The sequence below is a fragment of the Hemiscyllium ocellatum genome, chromosome 1, assembly GCF_020745735.1.
Source record: "Hemiscyllium ocellatum isolate sHemOce1 chromosome 1, sHemOce1.pat.X.cur, whole genome shotgun sequence".
NCBI classification, from domain to species: domain Eukaryota; kingdom Metazoa; phylum Chordata; class Chondrichthyes; order Orectolobiformes; family Hemiscylliidae; genus Hemiscyllium; species Hemiscyllium ocellatum.
In genome coordinates, this window is record NC_083401.1 from 20540552 (window position 1) to 20560310 (window position 19759).

A 19759-nucleotide genomic window follows, 5' to 3' on the forward strand; every position below is an offset into this window, starting at 1 on the left:
TCTCCCATGTCCTTAGTCCAACCCCAAAATTCCAGGCATTGTCATCACATTGACTGCTACCACACACAAGTCCCAATTAGCAGCGATCCATTTCCTCAGGTTAACCTTTACCCAGTCCTTTGTCCATCCAACAGTTCTTGTCTGTCTTTGGACTCTATCTCCACCGATTGTTTACTCTCCCTCCCCTCCCTCTACCCCTTCTTCTGCATAAGTACCAACCCAATCTGAGCTCCAATCAGTCCTGAAGAAAGATCACTGGACCCAAAACGTTAACACTGCTTCCTCCCCACAGATGCTGCCAGACCTGCTGAGCTTTTGCAGCAATTTCTGTTTTTGTTTCTGATTCCCAGTATCCACAGTTCTTCCAGTTTATTGTTTTCCATCTGTCTGATTGCTTCCTGCAGCTCTCCCTTCAATGGTATTTTAGAATCATAGAATGCTTAATTTACAGATAGAGGACATTCAGCCTATTGAATCCGCACTGACCTTCTGAAGTGCATCCCAGCCAAACTCACTGCTCCACTTTACCTCCATAACCCAGCATTTGCCATGGCTAATCCAACTAACCTGCAGATCTCTGGGAGGAAACCACCACACCCAATGGAAACCCACGCAAACACAGGGAGAATATGCAAACTCCATGCAGACAGTTGTGCAAGGCTGGAATTCCCTGCATAACAGCATCATGTGTGAATCCGCACTACATGAGCTGCACTGGCTTAATCAGTCTATTCACCACCACCTTCTCAAGGGCAATTAGGGATGGGTCCATTTGGGTGAATGAATCTGTCTAAAGAATGCAAGGAGATCGAACTACTGCTATGTTTATGTATGAGAGAGTACAATGCAAGCAGAGAAATTCATTCAATTCCAAAAGGGGTTAATTCCACAGAAAGGAAACCAACAGCTGAAATAAGTTGTGAAGTTCCTCAAATGTGAGCCCATTATGCTAAGGAATATGCTGCCACCTAGAGCACTCAGTGCTGATACGACTGAAGAAATGACATTTTTCCAAGAGAAGGAAACAATGGGATAGAGATCCAAATGATAAGTGACACTCTTGGTGGTAATAGGTCCTTTTTGTCTCTGCAACTAAATGCTTAGCCCAGCCAGATTGATTGAATATAATTCATCTATTTCTAACAGGTTCAAAAGAAAAACTCAATAATACAGAACTAATTGACACAGAAATAACAGCCCTGCAAAGCCTTTGTAAATTAATGTTTTCATAGTGCAAATGTCAGACTGGTGCATGAAGGGTTATTCCATTGATGCTGTGATTAGAAGCATTACTGTGACACAGAAGGACCTTTTCCATTCAATGTATCTCATGTACCTACGTGGGAGTAGTTGATGCTGGGACCAGCTTCCTAAAGTGCTCCAATAATTAATCAACAATTGCATCCCTAACCTTGATGAGAATGAGCAATGGCATAATTTGTGTTATTATCTGAAAATTTTAAAAAAACACAAAATGGGCATAATCTTAACATAACAGCCTGAAGTCTGTCAGTGGGGCAATGAATGAAGCCAGACCCTGCTGATGGTTCAATTATTCAAGGCACAGTCATGTAACGAACTGTAGGATAAAGAACCTCACCTGAAGGTCACGCTATTCAAGAAGAACTCTTGAAAACAATGGTACGATTCTATATTGAGCATCAGTGTTCCTGTTGTAATTGAAGGTGGCGGATGGTGAATGCATCGAAAAGGCTCCCAGTTACCAAGGTAAAGATACTGTGATGCAGGAGATCTGATATTTTTATTTCTGCTTTATCTCATTTATAATTCCTTGTTTGTGTTGTCAATCACTGATTCACGCTAAACAGTACATCTAGGTGAGTGTTGTGTCAAGACCAAATCAGACTGAGTAATGAGGTCCTCTATTCTCAACAGAAGATTCCATAGCAGATAGCACCTCAAGCTAAACGTCGAATTCCCTATTCCTGAGATGCTGCCTAACCTGCTGTGCTTTAACCAGCAACACATTTTCAGCTGTGATCTCCAGCATCTGCAGACCTCATTTTTTACTCTTCTGAATGAAACTAACAAAGACATGCAGCTGAAGGTGAGGGCTAAGATTGTAAAGGAGCACAAGCTGATAGACCTGGGGGTACACATTAAGGCAGATTAATAAAGCATTTTATCATGAGAAGGTGAGATTTCAAAAGCATGGAGGTTATGATAAACCTTCGTAAACACTAATTCAGCATTAAATGGAGTTTACATCCAATTGCTAACAGTGTTGAGTACAAGAGTTGGGAGGTCATGTTGCGGCTCTCCAGGATTTTTAGGCCACTGTTGGAATATTGCATGCAATTCTGATCTCCTTCCTATCAGAAAGATGTTGTGAAACTTGAATGGGTTCAGAAAAGATTTACAAATATGTTGCCAGGGTTGGAGGATTTGAGCTGTAGGGAGAGGTTGAATAGGCTGGGGCTGTTTTCCCTGGAGCATCAGAGGCTGAGGGGTGACCTTATAGTGGTTTATAAAATCATGAGGGGCATGGATAGGATAAATAGATAAAGTATTTTCCCTGGGGTGAGGGAATCCAGAATTAGAGGGCATAGGTTTAGGGTGAGAAGGGAAAGATATAAAAGAGACCTAAGGGGCAACTATTTCACACAGAGGGTGGTACGTGTAAGAAGTGAGCTGCCAGAGGAAATGTTGGGGGCCGGTACAATTGCAACATTTAAAAGGAATCTGGATGGGTATACGAATGGGAAGGGTTTGGAGGGATATGGGCTGGGTGCTGGCAGGTGGGACTAGATTGGTTTGGGATATCTGGTTGGCATGGACGGGTTGGACCAAAGGATCTGTTTCTGTGCTGTACATCTCTATGACTCTATGTTTGGAACTTTCTTGCACAAATAGCAGTAGATAATGGACCAGTTATTAACTTTAAACCTGAATTAGATAAATACTTGTTAAGCAACAATATTAGGGATAAGGGGTCAAAAGCCATATGGAATTAGGCCACAGATCAGCCATGATCTCCCTAACTGGTGGAACAGGCTTGAGGGACCAAATGGCATACTCCTGCTCCAGTTTCCCTATGGTCCAGGCACCATATTCTGAAGAAGACATTAGAGAGAGGGCATAAAAGATTTATGGGAATGATTCCAGGGATAAGGAACGTCAATCGCATCGATAAACTGAACAATATTCAGCAAGAGGTGTTCAGTAGATGATTCATCTCAACCTCTTCCAGTGGTCCCAACATTACACATACCAGTCTTCAGCCAATTTGATTCACTCCATGTGATATCAAGAAACAGTTGGAGGCATTTGATACTGCAAAGGCTACAGGCCCTGACAACATTCCAAGAATAATACTGCAGACTGGTGTTCCAGAATTTGCCACTGCCTGGAAAAGCTTTGGCATCAACATTGGCATCTACCCAACAATGCGAAAAATTGCCCAAGTATGTCCCGTACATAAAAAGCAGGACAAATCCAACCCAGCCAATCCCATCAGTCTACTCTTGACCATCAGTAAAGTGATAGAAGGTGTCATCAACAGTGCTATCAAGTAGTACCTGCTCAGCATTAACCTGCTCAGTGATGTCCAGTTTGGGTTCTGCCAGGGCCACTCAGTTCCTGACTTCATTACATCCTTGGTTCAACCATGGACAAAAGAGCTGGATTCCAGAGGGAAGGTGAGAGTGATAGTGCTTGATATCAAGGCTGCATTTGACCAAGTGTGGCATCAAGGAGCCCTGGCAAAACTGGAATCAATGGGTATTGGGGCAAACTCTCTTTTGATTAGAGTCACACTGGCACAAAGGAAGATGGTGGTGGATGTTGGAGGTCAGTCATCTCAGCTCCACAACAGCTCTGGAGGAGTTCCTCAGGATAGTGTCCGAAGTCCAACCATTTTCAGCTGCTTCATCAATGACCTTCCCTTCATCATAAGGTCAGAAGCGGGGATTTTTGTTGATGATTGTACAATGTTCAACAACATGGGGCAGCACAATGGCTCAGTGGTTAGCACTGCTGCCTCACAGCGCCAGGGGCCCGGGTTCGATTTTCAGCATCAGGAATGTGTGAAGTTTACACATTCTCACTGTGTTTGTGTGGGTTTCCTCCCACAATCCAAAGACGTGCAAGCCAGGTGAATTAGCTATGCCAAATTGCCAATAGTGTTGCGTTCATTAGTCAGAGAGAAATGGGTCTGGGTGGGTGACTCTTCAGAGGGTCAGTGTGGACTTGTTGGGCCAAATGGCCTGTTTCTACATTGTAGGGAATCTAATCTAAAAAAGCATTAGTGACTCGTCAGATCCTGAAGTAGTCCATGTTCAAATGCACACAATCTCCAGAGTTTGGTTGAGAAGAGGCAAGTAATATTTATGCCACACAATGCCAGGCTATGACCATCATCAATGAGACAATTTAACCACCGCCCCGTGGCATTCAATTGTGTTACCATCACTGAATCCCTCACTATCAACCTCTTGAGGGTTACTATTGACCAGAACATCTCACCATGTAAACACAGCAGCTACAACAACAGGTCAGAGGCTAGGAATATTGCGGGCACATAACTCACTTCCTGACACCCCAAAGCCTGTCCACCATCTACAAGGCACAAGTCAGGAGTACAATGGAAGACTCCATACTTGCCTGAATGGGAGCAGCTCCAACAACACTCAAGAAGCTTGACACCATCCAGGACAAAGCAAACTGCTTGATTAGTACCACATCTACAAACATCCACTCTCTCCACCACCCAAGCTCAGTGTGTCCTATCTACAAGATGCACTGCAGAAATTCACCAAAGATCCTCAGACAGTAACTTCCAAATTCACGACCATCTAGAACAGCAAGGGTGGCAGATACATGGAAACGCTACCATCTCAAGTTTCCCTCCAAGCCACTCACCAGTCTAACCTGGAAATATGTTGCCATTCCTTCACTCTCACTGCATCAAAATTCTGGAATTCCCTGCCTAACAGCATTGTGGGTCGATCTATAGCACATGAACTGCAGCAGTTCAAGAAGGCAGCTGACTACCATCTTCTCAAGGGCAACTAGGGATGGACAATAATTTGTGGCCAGCCAGCGATGCCCACATCTATGAATGATTTTTTTTTAAATGCTCAGGAAATGTTTACTTAGAGAAGAAAAGGTGAAGAAGGGATTTGAAAGAGTTGTCCAATTCTGACGGTTTTGGACATAGCAGACAGAGAGAAACTATTCCCAAGGGCATAAGGATTGAGAACAATAGGACACTGATTTGAGGTGAAGAGGGTGGTGCATGTATTGAATGAGCTGCCAAAGTGGTGGAGGCTGGTACAATTACAATGTTTTTAAAGCATCTGGATGGACAGATGAATGGGCCAAATGTTGATGAATGGGAGACATAGAAAACATTCATAGGGCCACAGGGAGGAAGGCAGAGTGATTGAGACTGGGTTAGGTATTCTAGCAGAGAACCAACACAGGGCTGAATGGCTTCCTTCAGTGCTGTAACTGTTCCATTACTCAGTGAGATTGTGGCTGACTACCATATCTCCAACTTCTTGCCATATCCCCATGTCCATTGGTTCCCTGTCAAACTCAGCTTTGGATGCACTTATTGACTAAGCATTTGCTGCACCTTGGGGCAGAGGATTCCAATGATTGACAACCGCCTGGGTAAAGAAATTCCTCCTCATCTCAGTCAAGAACAAAGAATGAAGAAAATTACAGCACAGGAATAGGCCCTTCGGCCCTCCTAGCCCACAATAATCCAGATCCTCTACCTAAACCTATAGCCTATTTTCTAAGGGCCTGCATCCCTCTGCTCCCTGCCATTCATGTATCTGTCTGGACACATCTTAAATGACGCTACTGTGCCCACCTCTACCACCTCCACTGGCAACATGTTCCAGGCACCCACCACCCTCTGCATAAAGAACTTTCCACACATATCTCCCTTAAACTTTTCCGCTCTCACCTTGAACTCGTGATCCCTAGTAATTGAGTCCCCCACTCTGGGAAAAAGCTTCTTGCTATCCATCCTGTCTATACCTCTCACAATTTTATAGACCTCAATCAGGTCCCGCCCTCAACCTCCACCTTTCTAATGAAAATAATCCTAATCCAGTTAACCTCTTCATAGCCAGCTCCCTCCATATGAGGCAGCATCCTGGTGAACCTCCTCTGCGCCTCTCCAAAGCATCCACATCCTTTTGGTCTCATGCGGCCTATCTCTTATCACGAGATTAAATCCCCTGATTCTGACATATGCAGCCGAGTTTTCTCCTTTTTCAGTCAGTCCAAGCCCATAAAGAATTATCAATTCAGCAAAACACACCAAAAAGCCATCATGGAGAAACATACCTACGTAGAGTCAAGGAGGAAACGAGTGGAAAGTTTGGTGGAGAATGCAGATCGCAGTTTTAAATTGTAAGCTCAAACTCAATCCTCTCTCAGCCTTTAATCATCCTGTTTTCATGGATTTTGCATCATTTTCTTTCTTTTCAAACTGACTAAAATAAAAACGCACTACCACCATCATTAAATTTAGGCAACATCAAATCGCCTGAACAAAACTTCACCACTGCTGACATCTCATGAACTCCTCAACTCAATACCAGTCTTCTTATTGACTCTCAGCCATTTTAGCTCTTGCTTTTGCTATCAGGCAATGCTGCAAGGAAACACGTAACTCACTTAAGTTAATTTATTGATAGTGTGAGTCAACTTACAGCCAAAATAAGAAACAAATGATCATCACAGGGCTGAAACCAACCAGTCATTTCCACGTCAGATTGTTCTTGAGCAATTCCAATTGCTGATGGAACAGAACCACTTGAAGGAAAGATACAAAAATGCCAGAGCAGAGGGTAAAAGACAGGAGCTTCCACTAAGAATGCTAAAGTACTCGATATAGTAACTGTTTGCCTGCTAGTACTGCTGAAGGGTAATTCCTTCCCTGCTTCTCAAATTGATTTTTACAATCAATTTACAAATGGCGATCAGCCACCAAAACACTTCAGAATCGATTGGGATAGATGCCATCTTTGGAAATGGAAGGTTCAAACATAATTATTGTGTGGGTGGAGAATCACTGGTCAGGTTGCAGAGTGTAGCATTGAAAAAGTACCCTCAGTTGGATTGCATAGATCGGAGTACTGCTTACATCAGAGAAGTTCTGCGCTGGCTATCTGATTTAGACTTTAACATTTGATTTGGGCTTCTTTTCCCACTATCTCCAGAAAGAAGGAAATTACTACAAATACAGGGAATGTGTCAGCAGTATCCTAGCCACATATGTGGAAGGAGAAATAGAGCTAACTTTCCGAGTTGGACATGATTCTTCTTCCGAAGGAGATGAGTAACTTTATTAAATATCCTCTTCAGCAAGGACTCGGATTTATATTAGAATCATTGACTCATAGAATCACTATAGTGCAGATGGAGGCCATTCAACCTATTGAGCCTGCACTGACCTTCCAAAGAGCATCCCAACCAGCAGACACACCAACCAACCACCCGATCGCCATAACCCTACACTTACCATGGTTAATCGACCTAGCCTACACAACTCCAGATGCTATGGGACAATTTAGCATGGCCAAGCCACCTAACCTACACATTTTTTTTATTATTCTCCATACATTGGGTAGTATGGGGGCTCAGTGGTTAGCATTACTGCCTCAGGTGACTGTTTGTGTGGAGTTTACGGGTTCTCCTTGTGTCTGCGTGGGTCTCTTCCAAGTGCTCTGGTTTCCTCACACAGATCAATGATTAGCCATGCTGACTTGTCCTTAGTGCCCTGGGATGTGCAGGCTAGGTGGATTAGCCATGGGGAAATACAGGGATACAGTAGGGAGATGGGTTTGGTTTGGATGGTCTTTGGAGGGGCAGTATGGGCTGAAAGGCCTGTTTTCACAGTGCAAGGATTCTAGGGCTTTTTTTTAATTGGATATGGCCACCGCTGGCTGGGCCAGCACGAATTGCCCAGAGAGCAGTTAAGAGTCAAACATATTGCTGTGAGTCTGGAGTCACGTATAGACCAGATAAGAATGGCAGAATTTCTTCCCCTAAAGGACATCAAATGTGTCTTTACAACAGCAATTACATGTTTACCATTAGGCCAGCTTTATCTTTCTTTCTAGATTTTTATTTTTAAAACGGAATTCAATTTCACAATCTGCAATGACTCCCAAAGCTCTGAATTACTAAATTACTAGCACACCATTGTCTTCTGCCAGTGCTTTCACTGTGGTAAAACTCTAAGGTGCTTTATGGGTGGGTAACCCAATAACTTGGCATTGCTAGTAGGACAAGTGGCCAAAAGATTAGTCAAAGTGCCAGGTTTCAAGGGCTATTTTAAAAGAAATAAACTTCAATTGTTATTGAGTTGCATTTTTATTTGCTTTCAGTCCAAGTTTTCCTGATTTGCTTCCCCCTGCTGACGTTTTGTATTCAGGAGGTGGTAACTGGGGAGGGAGAGTGAAGAAGGTCACTCCACTCATCCTGCCATAACTCAGGCAATTGGACATCTGCAAACCAGGAAGGTGGGCAAACCCTGTTACCAGAACAAAGAAGGATTTGTGTTTATACTGCAGCCTTCCTGACCACTGAACATCTCAAAGAGTTTTGCACCGAATGGAGCACAGCTGAAGTGTGGGAATCTAGGAAGCAGTCAATATGAACACAGCGAGACCCCAAAGGCAACAATATGGCATAGACTAAATAATTTATTTCTTGTGATGTGGATTGAGAGATAAACGTTGGCCAGGACACCACAGAACAACTCCACACAGCACAAAAGTTTTACAGCCACTAAGAGAGCCTTCTCTGTAGAACTCATTGCCACAGAGGGCTGTACAGACCAAGTCACTGAGTGTATTTAAGACAGATATTGATAGGCTCTTGATTAGTAAGGGGATCAAGGGTGACACGGACAAGGCAGGAGAATGGGATTGAGACATCATGATCAAATGTTGGAGCAGATCCAATGGGCTGAATGGCCTAATTCTGCTACTATATTTTGGTCTGTTGGGTTAACACAAAGCCTCAGCTTAATACTTCATTCAACAGACAGTTCAGTACAGCCTTTTTGTTATTCACTCCTGGGATATGGACCTCACTAGATGATTCACATTTATTAGGCGAAAGTGGGTACTGCAGATGCTGGAGATTAGATGCCCTGATGAAGAGCTTTGACCCGAACCATCAATTTTCCTGCTCCTCAGATGTTGCCTGACCTGCTGTGCTTTTCCAGCACTACTCTAATCTTGACCAATATTTATTGCCTGTCCTTGAGAAGGACTTAGTAATAGTAAAGGAACAGCGATGTATTCCATGTCAGAATGGTGAGTGGCTTGGAGGAAAACCTGCAGCTGGTGGTGTTTCCATGTATTTGCTGTCCTTGTCCTGGTTGTGGGATTGGAAGGTGCTATCTGAGGATCTTTGGTGAATTTCTGCAGTGTATCTTGCAGATAGTATATACTGCTGCTACGAAGCATTGATGTTTGTGCTGTTGGGTCCTGGAGTCAGGGAAATAGTCACTGGGCTATTAATCCAGAGAGCAATAGGAGAGTGGAGGTGGGCTGGGAGGAAGGTAGCTGAGGAAGATTGCCTTCGCAGCCCCAACCCCACCCTCCTATGTATCTCTCAGTTCCCTCCCTGCTCCCTCTCCCCTACATTCCTGATGAAGGGCTTATGCCCGAAACATCGACTGTTTTGCTCCTCGGATGCTGCCTGACCTGCTGTGCTTTTCCAGCACCACACTTTATAGCTCTGATCTCCAGCATCTGCAGTGCTCACTTTCTCCTATTAATTCAGAGACCCAGGTAATGTTCTAGGGACCCGAGTTTGAATCCTGCTATGGCAGATGGTGGAATTTGAATTCAATGAAAACAAATCTAGAATTCAGAGTCTAATGATAGCCACGAATCTATTGGCAATTGTCAGGAAAATCACATCTAGTTCACTAATGACCTGTAGGGAAGGAAACAGCCATCCTTACCCAGTCTGGCCTACACGTGACTCCAGACCCACAGCAATGTGGTTGATGCTTAACTGCCCTTAGGGCAATTAGGGATGGACAATAAATGCCGGCCTGGCATACCCACATTCCATGAATAGATTTTAAAATCCTGGAATAGGGATTTGAACCCAGTCCACTTCACTTCAGAAGTGAGTGTTAGCAATGCAACTGACATAGATGGGATCAGAATTAAAGTCCAGCTCAGTCACCAGGCGGCACGGTGGCTCAGTGGCTCAGTGGTTAGCACTGCTACCTCACAGCACCAGGGTCCCAGGTTTGATTCCAGCCTCAGGTGACTGTGTGGAGTTGATGCATTTTTCCCCATGTCTACTCTGATTCCTTATTTAGATATATAGTTGATAAAGTTTATGGATAACAAAATTACACAAGCCACATAATCTCCTAGAGGCTGCTGAATCATAGAATCCCTACAGCGTGGAAGCAGACCATTCGGCCCATCGAGTCCACAAAGCAACCCTTTGAAAAGCATCCTATCCAGACCCATCCCCCTATTCTATCTCTGCAACCCTGCATTTCCCATGGGCTTATCCACCTCACCTGTATAACCAGGGATGCTATGGACAATTTAGCATGGTTAATCCACTTAACCTGCACATCTTTGGACTGCGGAAGTGTTTCAGTGCCTAAGGGTTACATGGTAGATAGATTAGATTCCCAACAGTGTGGAAACAGGCCCTTTGGCCCAACCCGTCCACACCAACCCTCCAAAGAGCAACCCACCCAGATCTATTTCCCTCTGACTAATGCACCTAACACTATGGGCAATTTAGCATGGCCAATTCACCTAACCTGCACATCCTTGGACTGTGGGAGGAAATCGGAGCACCCGGAGGAAACCCACGCAGACACCAGGAGAATGTGCAAACTCCACGCGGACAGTCACCCGAGGCTGGAATCGAACCTGGGAGCGTTGGCACTGTGAGGCAGCAATGCTAACCCCTGAGCCACTGTGCCACCCAGATATTGTCATCAGCACTTTATCCATTGCCTTTCTCTTTAAATGTGGGCAACACTAATAAGACATCAGATTCTACCCATCACAAGATGCCCCAAGACCATGAAGAGTCAACCACCAAGAATGGGACTGGAATCATGTGTAAGCTGGACCTCGTAATGGCAAGCAGCTTTGGCTTTGACAGACAATACGAATTAATTTGGTTTTCAACACAATTCACAATGTTTATACTTATTAAAACAAGCAGATCCACCTGTACATTCACAATCAATGGAATTGTGAACTTAATATCTCTGTGTTGACATCCAAGTATCCAAAATAGTCACCTACCACAGCTATAAATGTTTCAAGCTTGTTTTCTTATTAAACAAAAAGATTTCAATAAATAATGGAAAAGAATTAAAAACCAAAAGAACTGCAGAAGCTGTAAATCAGAGATAAAAACAGAGATTGCTGGAAAAGCTCAGCAGGTCTGGCAGCATCCAGCCAGAGAAATCAGAGTTAACGTTTTGGGGTCGAGTGACCCTTCCTCAGAACGCTGAGTAGTTTTGAAGAAGGATCATGGGACCCAAAACGTTAACTCTGGTTTCTCTGATTTTGTAAATCATTTGACTTTCAGTCGTGTGCCAATTGTTCAGCATTCCCTTTCAAGAGACATTGCTGCGTCCAAGTTTGACAAAAGAGATACCAGGACGAGAGGTTTGTGAAGACGAGAGCAGCAAGTAGTTTTCTGCTTCAAGCAGCAAAGGTTAAGAGGAGATGTTCAAAATCAAGAGGGATTTATTATAAAAGCAGAGAGTACAAGAACTACTCAGCATGTCTGGCTGTATCTGTGAAGAGAGAAGCAGAATTAGCATTTAAGAAGAGAAGGATCACATCTGACTTGAATCATTAACGGAGTTACTCTCTCTACGGACCCTGAGAGACTCACTGATTGTGACCGGCCATTTCTGTTTTAATTTCAGATTTCTAGCATGTAACAGTATTTCACTTTTCATTTGAGGATTTTAATTGTCTTCACTTGCAAGAAGGGGCAGTCACCATAAGACAAAGATTTAAGGTAATTGACAGAGAAACTGGAGGGGAAATGAGAATTCGTTTTTTTGCAGCGAGCTGGAACATGCTGCCTTGAAGGGTGGTGGAAGGAGATTCATTAGTAACTTTCAAAAGGGAATTAAATGTAATCTTGGAAAGGAAAAGGCTTACCATGAAATGTGGAAAGAGCTGAGCAGAGGCATTAATTGGATAGCTCCTTCAAATGGTCTACCATTGTGCTGGGTAATTCTGTGATTAGATGGTAAGACTTAAAATACAAGCCTTTCCTTTTTATTGTGGGAATGCTTAATAACGCAAGTCACGTCATAAAAATTATTTCCTTCACCACCAACTCCCCTCTCCCACCCCCCCACCCCACCCACCATCCTAACAGCCCCCGCCCAATCGACTGCCAAAACAAATCTGTCGGTGATTGCATAGTCTGCTGCGTCTCTGTTCTGGAAGATGTTAAACACTGCAAGCTGCCTTTGAGAAAGAGCAGGGGAGTTTTCCCCAGTCTCCTGGTAAATATTTATCCAGCAATCAACATTAGAAGAACAAAATTATCTGGTCATTATCACATTACTCCTGTAAGAGATTACTGTGTACAAGACTGAATGCCTGTATTATAATTGGGATCAAATTTCAAATAAAGCATTTCATTGGCTGTAAAGTGATTTGAGACATCCAAGTAGTACAATAAGTTCTAAATAAATGCATGCCCTTTCTCTATTTCTTTTTGAAGAAGTCTATATGCTTCCACATCTAAATGATCTGGTCATAATTCTCAGACTATGCCACCCCACCCCCCACCTCCCCCACGCTCCCTGATACTTTTACATACATGGTGAGTCAGAAAGTATATGGGTTTATGACATGAAAGATGTGATATTATCTGTCACACAAACATCATCAATTCAATTAAAAGACTCAAAGAAAAATGACAAAATAGAATAGGACAAATTTACTCTGAATAAAAAGTAGGAAACATCCTAATCTCACAGTGAGTTCTTTGCTTTTGTTATTCTTTGTATGGGAATGTGAGCATTGCCAACTAAGCTGGCAATCTGTTACCCATTTCTAGTTGTCCTTAAATTAATTGGCTCTCCTGGTCCTTTCAGAGGGCAGTCAAGAGTCAACCTCTTTGCCATGAATGTGTAATCTTCAAGGAGAAAGTGAGGACTGCAGATGCTGGAGATCAGAGCTGAAAATGTGTTGCTGGAAAAGTGCAGCAGGTCAGGCAGCATCCAAGGAGCAGGAGAATCGATTTCCCCTCCCCCCACCTTGTCTCAGTCAAATCCCTCGAACTCAGCACCGCCTTCCTAACCTGCAATCTTGTTCCTGACCTCTCCGACCCCACCCCCACTCTGGCCTATCACCCTCACCTTAACCTCCTTCCACCTATCGCATTTCCAACGCCCCTCCTCAAGTCCCTCCTCCCTACCTTTTATCTTAGCCTGCTTGGCACACTCTCCTCATTCCTGAAGAAGGGCTCATGCCCGAAACATTGATTCTCCTGCTCCTCGGATGCTGCCTGACCTGCTGCGCTTTTCCAGCAACACATTTTCATGAACATGGAATCCCATGTAAACCAGACTGGGAAAGATAACAAGCTATTTCCTTCTCTAAGGGATTTAAGTGAACCAGATGACTTTAATATGAAAATGAACAATCACTATTTGACCAGCCTTGTTGTAATTCCAGATTTTACCAAATTCTCTTTTACCTTCTGCCGTGGTGAGTTACAAACCCATGTCTCCAGGGGAGTAGCTGAGACTCTGGATCACTCATCCAGTGAAACTGATAGTGTTATCCACTGAACCAATATCCCATGGAATACTGTAGTTCAAGACTGCAGCTCAACACCAGCTTTTCAAGGGCATTGAGGGATAGGCAATAAATGACTAGCCCAGCCAACAGTACCAACAGCCCAGAACAAGGCTTGCATCTTTGAGCTGAAAATGTGCTGCTGGAAAAGCGCAGCAGGTCAGGCAGTATCCAAGGGGCAGGAGAATTGACGTTTCAGGCATGATCCCTTCTTCAGGAATGCATCTATGAGTCAAAGTTAGAGTGGTGCTGGAAAAACACAGCAGGTCAGGCAGCATCCGAGGAGCAGGAACATTGACATTTCAGGCAAAGCCCTTCATCAGGAAGGACTTCTTGACTCTAATCTCCGGCACCTGCAGTACCCACTTCCACCTTGCAGCTATGAGTCAGCTAAGACCCAAATGGGCAGCCCTCTCACCCCTGTGTTGAAAAGTTATACACGTCTCAATACAGCGGCCCCAGCACAAAAATCAAGGCTAACACTCCACTGCAGTGCTGAGCAAGTGCTGCATGTCAGAGACTCTGGTGTTTATGTGAAACATTAAAGTGAGATACGTCTGCTCTTTTAGATGGATGTGAAAATTTCTCAGGATGCTGTTTCAAAGAAGAGAAGACCACAAAATGTATCCAGCTCACTGAAGATCTCATTCAAGGAGATCATGGCTGATCTGATCATCTTCACCCACATATTCCCCATATCCCTCGATTCTCCTACTGATTAACTATCTCAGCCTTGAATATTCACAATGATCCTGCCTTGACAGCACTTTGCAGTAAAGAATGCCAAAAATTCACGACACACTGGAAGAAGAAATTCCTCTTCATTTCTGGGAGACCTGTTGCTTTGAGATTATGTCCTCTGGTCCTCCGGTCTCCCAAAGGGAAACAACCTTTCAACATTTACCCCATCCAGTCCTCTAATTCTTCTAAACACCAGTGGGTGCAAGCCCAAACTACTCAACGTATCCTCATAAGAAAATCCCTCCGTCTCTGGGATCAAACTAGTGAACATTCTCTGACTGCCTTCAATTCCAAGTCTATCCTTCCTTAGGTAAGGGGACCAAAACTGTTGACAATATTCTATGTATGGACTTATAGTTTTGTATAGTTTTAGCAAAAGCTCCCTATTCTTACACTCCATTCCCTTTGAAATAAAGACCAAGGAAGAATTATTCCTAGTGATATTTATCCCTGAATCAACATCAAATACATGGTCATTCTCAAAATTTGCAGAGGTTGAATTTACTCTCATGGGTTCTACATTATAACAGTGACGAGACTTTAAAAATACTCAATTGACTGCTAAGTGTTTCAGACAGACTGAGGTAGTGGAAGACACTATATAAATGCATTATTTTCCTTTGTAGAATGTCTTTTTTCTAAAGCAGGACATGCCAAGATCCTTCTGAATTGTAAACAGTGCTGTAATAAAGAAACATGCAGCAGCTAATTTGCAGACAGCAATGAAATGATGAGTAGATAACATATCTTGAGTGGTGTTGTTTCAAGGATATGTATGCTGCCAGCCACCGGGGAAAACTGTACCAGAGAGGGCAAGGAGAACTATAGCTTAACATCTTATGTAAAAGCTGGCAGCTCAGACAGTGCAGCACCCCCTCAGTACCGTGTTATAATGTCAGCCTGGATTATCTGCTCAAGTCTCCAGAACAGGACTTGACCCCACCACCTTCTGATTCAGAAGTGAGAGTGTTACCAACTGAGTCATGGCTGACACCTCAAAAAAAAACCAGATTTGATACCAAAAGTGTGACATTTAAAGGAACTGAATGTTTTCATTAAATGGTGTTTACTGTCATAGCAACAGAGTGCAGCATGCAGCAGCGACTATGAGATACCACAAGTTTCGGCTGATGGTTCGACTCACAGGAAGACTTAGAAAAACCGTACTAGAGAGCAAGGAGCAAATCCCTAATTTCAGGCAATCCAGCTTGTATTCCAGAAATCATCTCAGCTTTATCTCCAAGATTCCCTGTGCTTTACTTGGACTTTACAACTGGAAGTGAAACATTCAGTCACTCTATTCAATTGATCAGATTCCTTTCTGTTTACAGTCACTGTAGTCACTCTCAGATTGTCAAAACTAACAATATACAGAATATACATAGAATTTGTCATAAAAATCAGTTCTATTTCCTTTCCCTAGTCCTCTAAAATTGATATGGTGGATAATGAAGAAGGTTATCTAAGGGTACAAAGAGATCTTGATCAATTGGGTCAATGGGCTGAGAAATGGCAGATGGAGTTTAATTTGGATAAATGTGAGGTGGTGCATTTTTGATAAAACAAACAGGGGCAGGAATTATGTAATCAATGATAAGGCCCGGGTAGTGTTGTAGAACAGAAAGACCTAGGGGTTCAAGTACATAATTCTTTGAAATTTGGGTCACATGTCGACAGGGTGATTAAGAGGCATTTAGCACACTTGTCTTTTTTGCTCAGACCTTTATGTTGGGACGTCATTTTGAAGTTGTATAGAATGTTGGTGAGATCTCTTTTGAAATACTGTGTACAGTTCTGGTTCCCCCGCAATAGGAAGGATATTATTAAATTGGAGAGAATTCAGAGAAGAACCAGGCTGTTGCTGGGAATGGACAGTTTGGATTATAAAGATAGGCTGGATAGTCTGGGTCATTTTCATTGGAGTGTAGGACATTGAGGGGTGACATTACAAAGGTTTATGAAATCATAAGGGACACAGATAAGATGAATAGCAAAGGTCTTTTCCCTAGAATCAGGGAGTTCAAAACTAGGGGGCATATTTTTAAGATGAGAGGAGAAAGATTTTAAAAGAATATGAAAGGCAACTTTTTTACACAGAGGGTGGTTCATATATGGAATGAAACGCCAGAGGAAGTGCTGACTGTGGGTACATTAAAACATTTAAAAAACATTTAGTTAAGTACATGAATAGGAAAGCTTTGGGGAAATTTGGGTCAGTCACAGGCAAATGGGACTAATTTGCTTTGAGAACATAGTCAGCATGGACTAATAGGACTGAAGGGTCTGTTTCCACACTGTATGACTCTGAATCTATGAGTAGCTAATGTCACGGTTCTGCAGTAGGAGAACAAGCTATGTCTTAGAACAGTCAGGATGCTATGTAGTTGCACATAAAGAACAACACAGGTGAAGTGATTCTGTCACAGTAGGGAGTGGGAAGAACAAACCTGGGATGAGCATTCTCCCATTGTCCCCTCACAGCAAATCACCCAAATTTTGAAACTCATAGAAACCAAACCCTTGACCATATCACTGGGCAGTACTCCATAATATTTCAGTTCCACCCAGCTCAGGACTGACTGAAATAGCTATAGGATCATCTGGTTGCTCAGATGGTATAAAGTAAATACAATACATTCAGCGTAGGCTGTGTGCTCCACTGAAAACTAACAGATGGTATACCTCTATGATTGACGAAGATCTTTGTAATGCATTTATACAATTGTGTTTACGCGTAGGTATGCCTGCATCAGTATATATGTTTTTGCATACGTACATGTACGCATGCATTTGTAGACATGTCTGTTTGCATCTGTGTGTTTGCATATGTGTGTGTTTGTGTCTGTGTTTTGGATATCTGTGTTTCTACATGTTTATGTATGTGTGTCTGCTTGAGTTATGTGTTTATAACTGCCTGTGTGCGCGTTTATATCTGTGTTTGTCATGCCTGTGCTTAATCCTGTATCTGTATGTATGTCTATGTGTGTATGTGTCCACATTTGTGTTTGTCTGTGTATCTATGTATTTATATCAGTGATGTATGTGCATATGATTACATTTGTGCTTGAGTCTGTGTGTATGTGTCTATATTTGTGTCTGTGTGTGTGTGCGTTCCTGTATTTATGTCTGTGTCTGTGTGTTTAGCTGTGTATTTATGTGTTTAAATCTGTGTCTTTCTGTGTCTAAGTGTGTTTATGTGTGTATATCGGTATCTGTGTGTTTATGTCATTATATCTGTGTCTGTCTGTATTCATATGCATATATCTGAATCTCTGTGTGTTTATGTGTATATATTTGTGTCTTGTGTGTATTTCTGCATTTATATCTGTGTCTGTGTATGCCTATGTGTGTATATCTGTGTCTGTTTGTGTTTATGCATGCATACCTGTCTCTGTGTGTATATCTGTCTCTGTGTGTGTATTTATGTGTGCATGTCTGTGTCTGCGTGTGCTTATGTGCATATCTGTGTATGTGCATGTGTTATGTGTGTATATCCGTGTCTCTTTGTGTTTATATGTGCATCTGTGTCTGTGTGTATTTGTGTGTGCATGTCTCTGTCTGTATGTGTTTATGTGTGTATATCTGTGCCTGTGTGTTTACGTGTGCATATCTGTGTCTATGTGTGTCTTTATGTGCATCTATCTGTGACTATGTGTATTTATGTGTGTCTGTGTCTGTATGTGTTGACATATATATATATCTGTCTGTGTGTATTTATGTGTATATCATTGTTTGTGTGTGCATATCTGTGTCTGTGTGTGCATTTACGTGTGTATATCTCTGTGTTGATATCTGCGCCTGTGTGTGTTCTTATCTGTGTCTGTATGTGTTTATATCTGTGTATGTTTATAACTGCGTGCGTTTATATCTGTGTGTGTGTGTGTGTGTTTTGTGTGTCATTATGTGGAGATGTTGAAGATGAGGACTCACCTGTCCACACTGATCACACACAGGGTCATGATCGACGCTGTGCAGCACATTACATCCATGGCGATGAAAACGTTGCAGAAAACTTTCCCAAAGAGCCACTCTCCGCCGACCAAGTCGGTGATGATCACGAACGGCATGACAGCCAAGGCGACCGAGAGGTCAGCGGCAGCCAGGGACACCACCAGATAGTTGGAGGGCTGCCGCAGCTTCTTGACGATGCAGACCGAGATGATGACCAGCGAGTTACCGGCGATGGTCCACACGGTGATGATGGACAGCACGATGCCGATGATAACTTTCTCCACGTCGCCGTACAGCAGGATGTCCTCGCCGCAGTCGGTGGAGTTGGTGAGGTTGAGGAGCTCGGGGAAGGAGCCGAGGGGCAGCTCCTGCCATTGGCCGCCGCTGTCCGGCTCTCCCAGGGAGCGGTGGCTGAGCAGGATGGGCTGGCTACGGAGCACCATCCCGGCTGGCTATGGTAGGGGCCAGGCTGGTCCATGCAGCACCAAGTATCCGGAGGATCCAGGAGACTCAGGAGCTATCCCTCTGCCTCGCCATCCTTCAGCGGAGTCTCAATGCTCCCTGGCGCAGAGAGAGAGAGAGAGACACATACACACCACTCCTCCAACCCACGGTATAATCCCCCCGCCCCAACCTCAGCAACAGCTTATATGCTCCCTTTGCAAAGCCAGAAGCAATCAGGAGACTAAACCAAATCATTGCATTTCCTGGCTTGAATCTGCACTGAAAGGTGAATTCATCCAATATTTTCAACACAAACTCTGGCTACATATAGAAATGAGAATAGGAGTTCCGAGCACAATTAAAGCATCAACTAAAATACAAACTCCTAAAGCTTCCCCACTCCCCCCAAAAAAAACAAAGAAAAACTTGGCGGGCAGCTTTCCAACAATTTCCATTTGTTCCTGACTTTCTCCAACTCATCTCCCTCGATTTATTGAGGAAATAAAAAGACTGTCATAAAATGACAGACATAAAACGCTCATAAAATCAGGTTTTGGGTATAACTCTCCCCCTCGCCCCCAATATTTACTTCAAGCTGTCTCCTGGGGGAAAGGGTCTCACTCACACGGAATCTGCTACCCCCCCCTCCCCATCACCACATTCGGTATTTCCCCCACCCCCCGGGGACGCATTGGAGGAATTTCATGGGCAGTCGTTAAATTCAGCGGACGCACGGGAAACTCGGCGTTTCTTTAAAGATGTCAACACCCCTAATGTGAAAAGGTTCAGGGGGTGTTTAT

The 19759-nt window shown here is 43.4% G+C and overlaps 1 protein-coding gene across 1 annotated transcript in view; it reads right to left on the minus strand.

Annotated features, from left to right (window-relative positions):
• LOC132820879 (5-hydroxytryptamine receptor 7-like) overlaps positions 1-18958 on the minus strand; it is a 41421-nt gene extending 22463 nt beyond the window's left edge. Inside the window, exon 1 of the mRNA XM_060833241.1 lies at positions 18495-18958. Coding sequence (XP_060689224.1) covers positions 18495-18958 — 464 coding nt within the window. The remainder of the gene's footprint in view (positions 1-18494) is intronic.
• Positions 18959-19759: the final 801 nt, after the last annotated feature.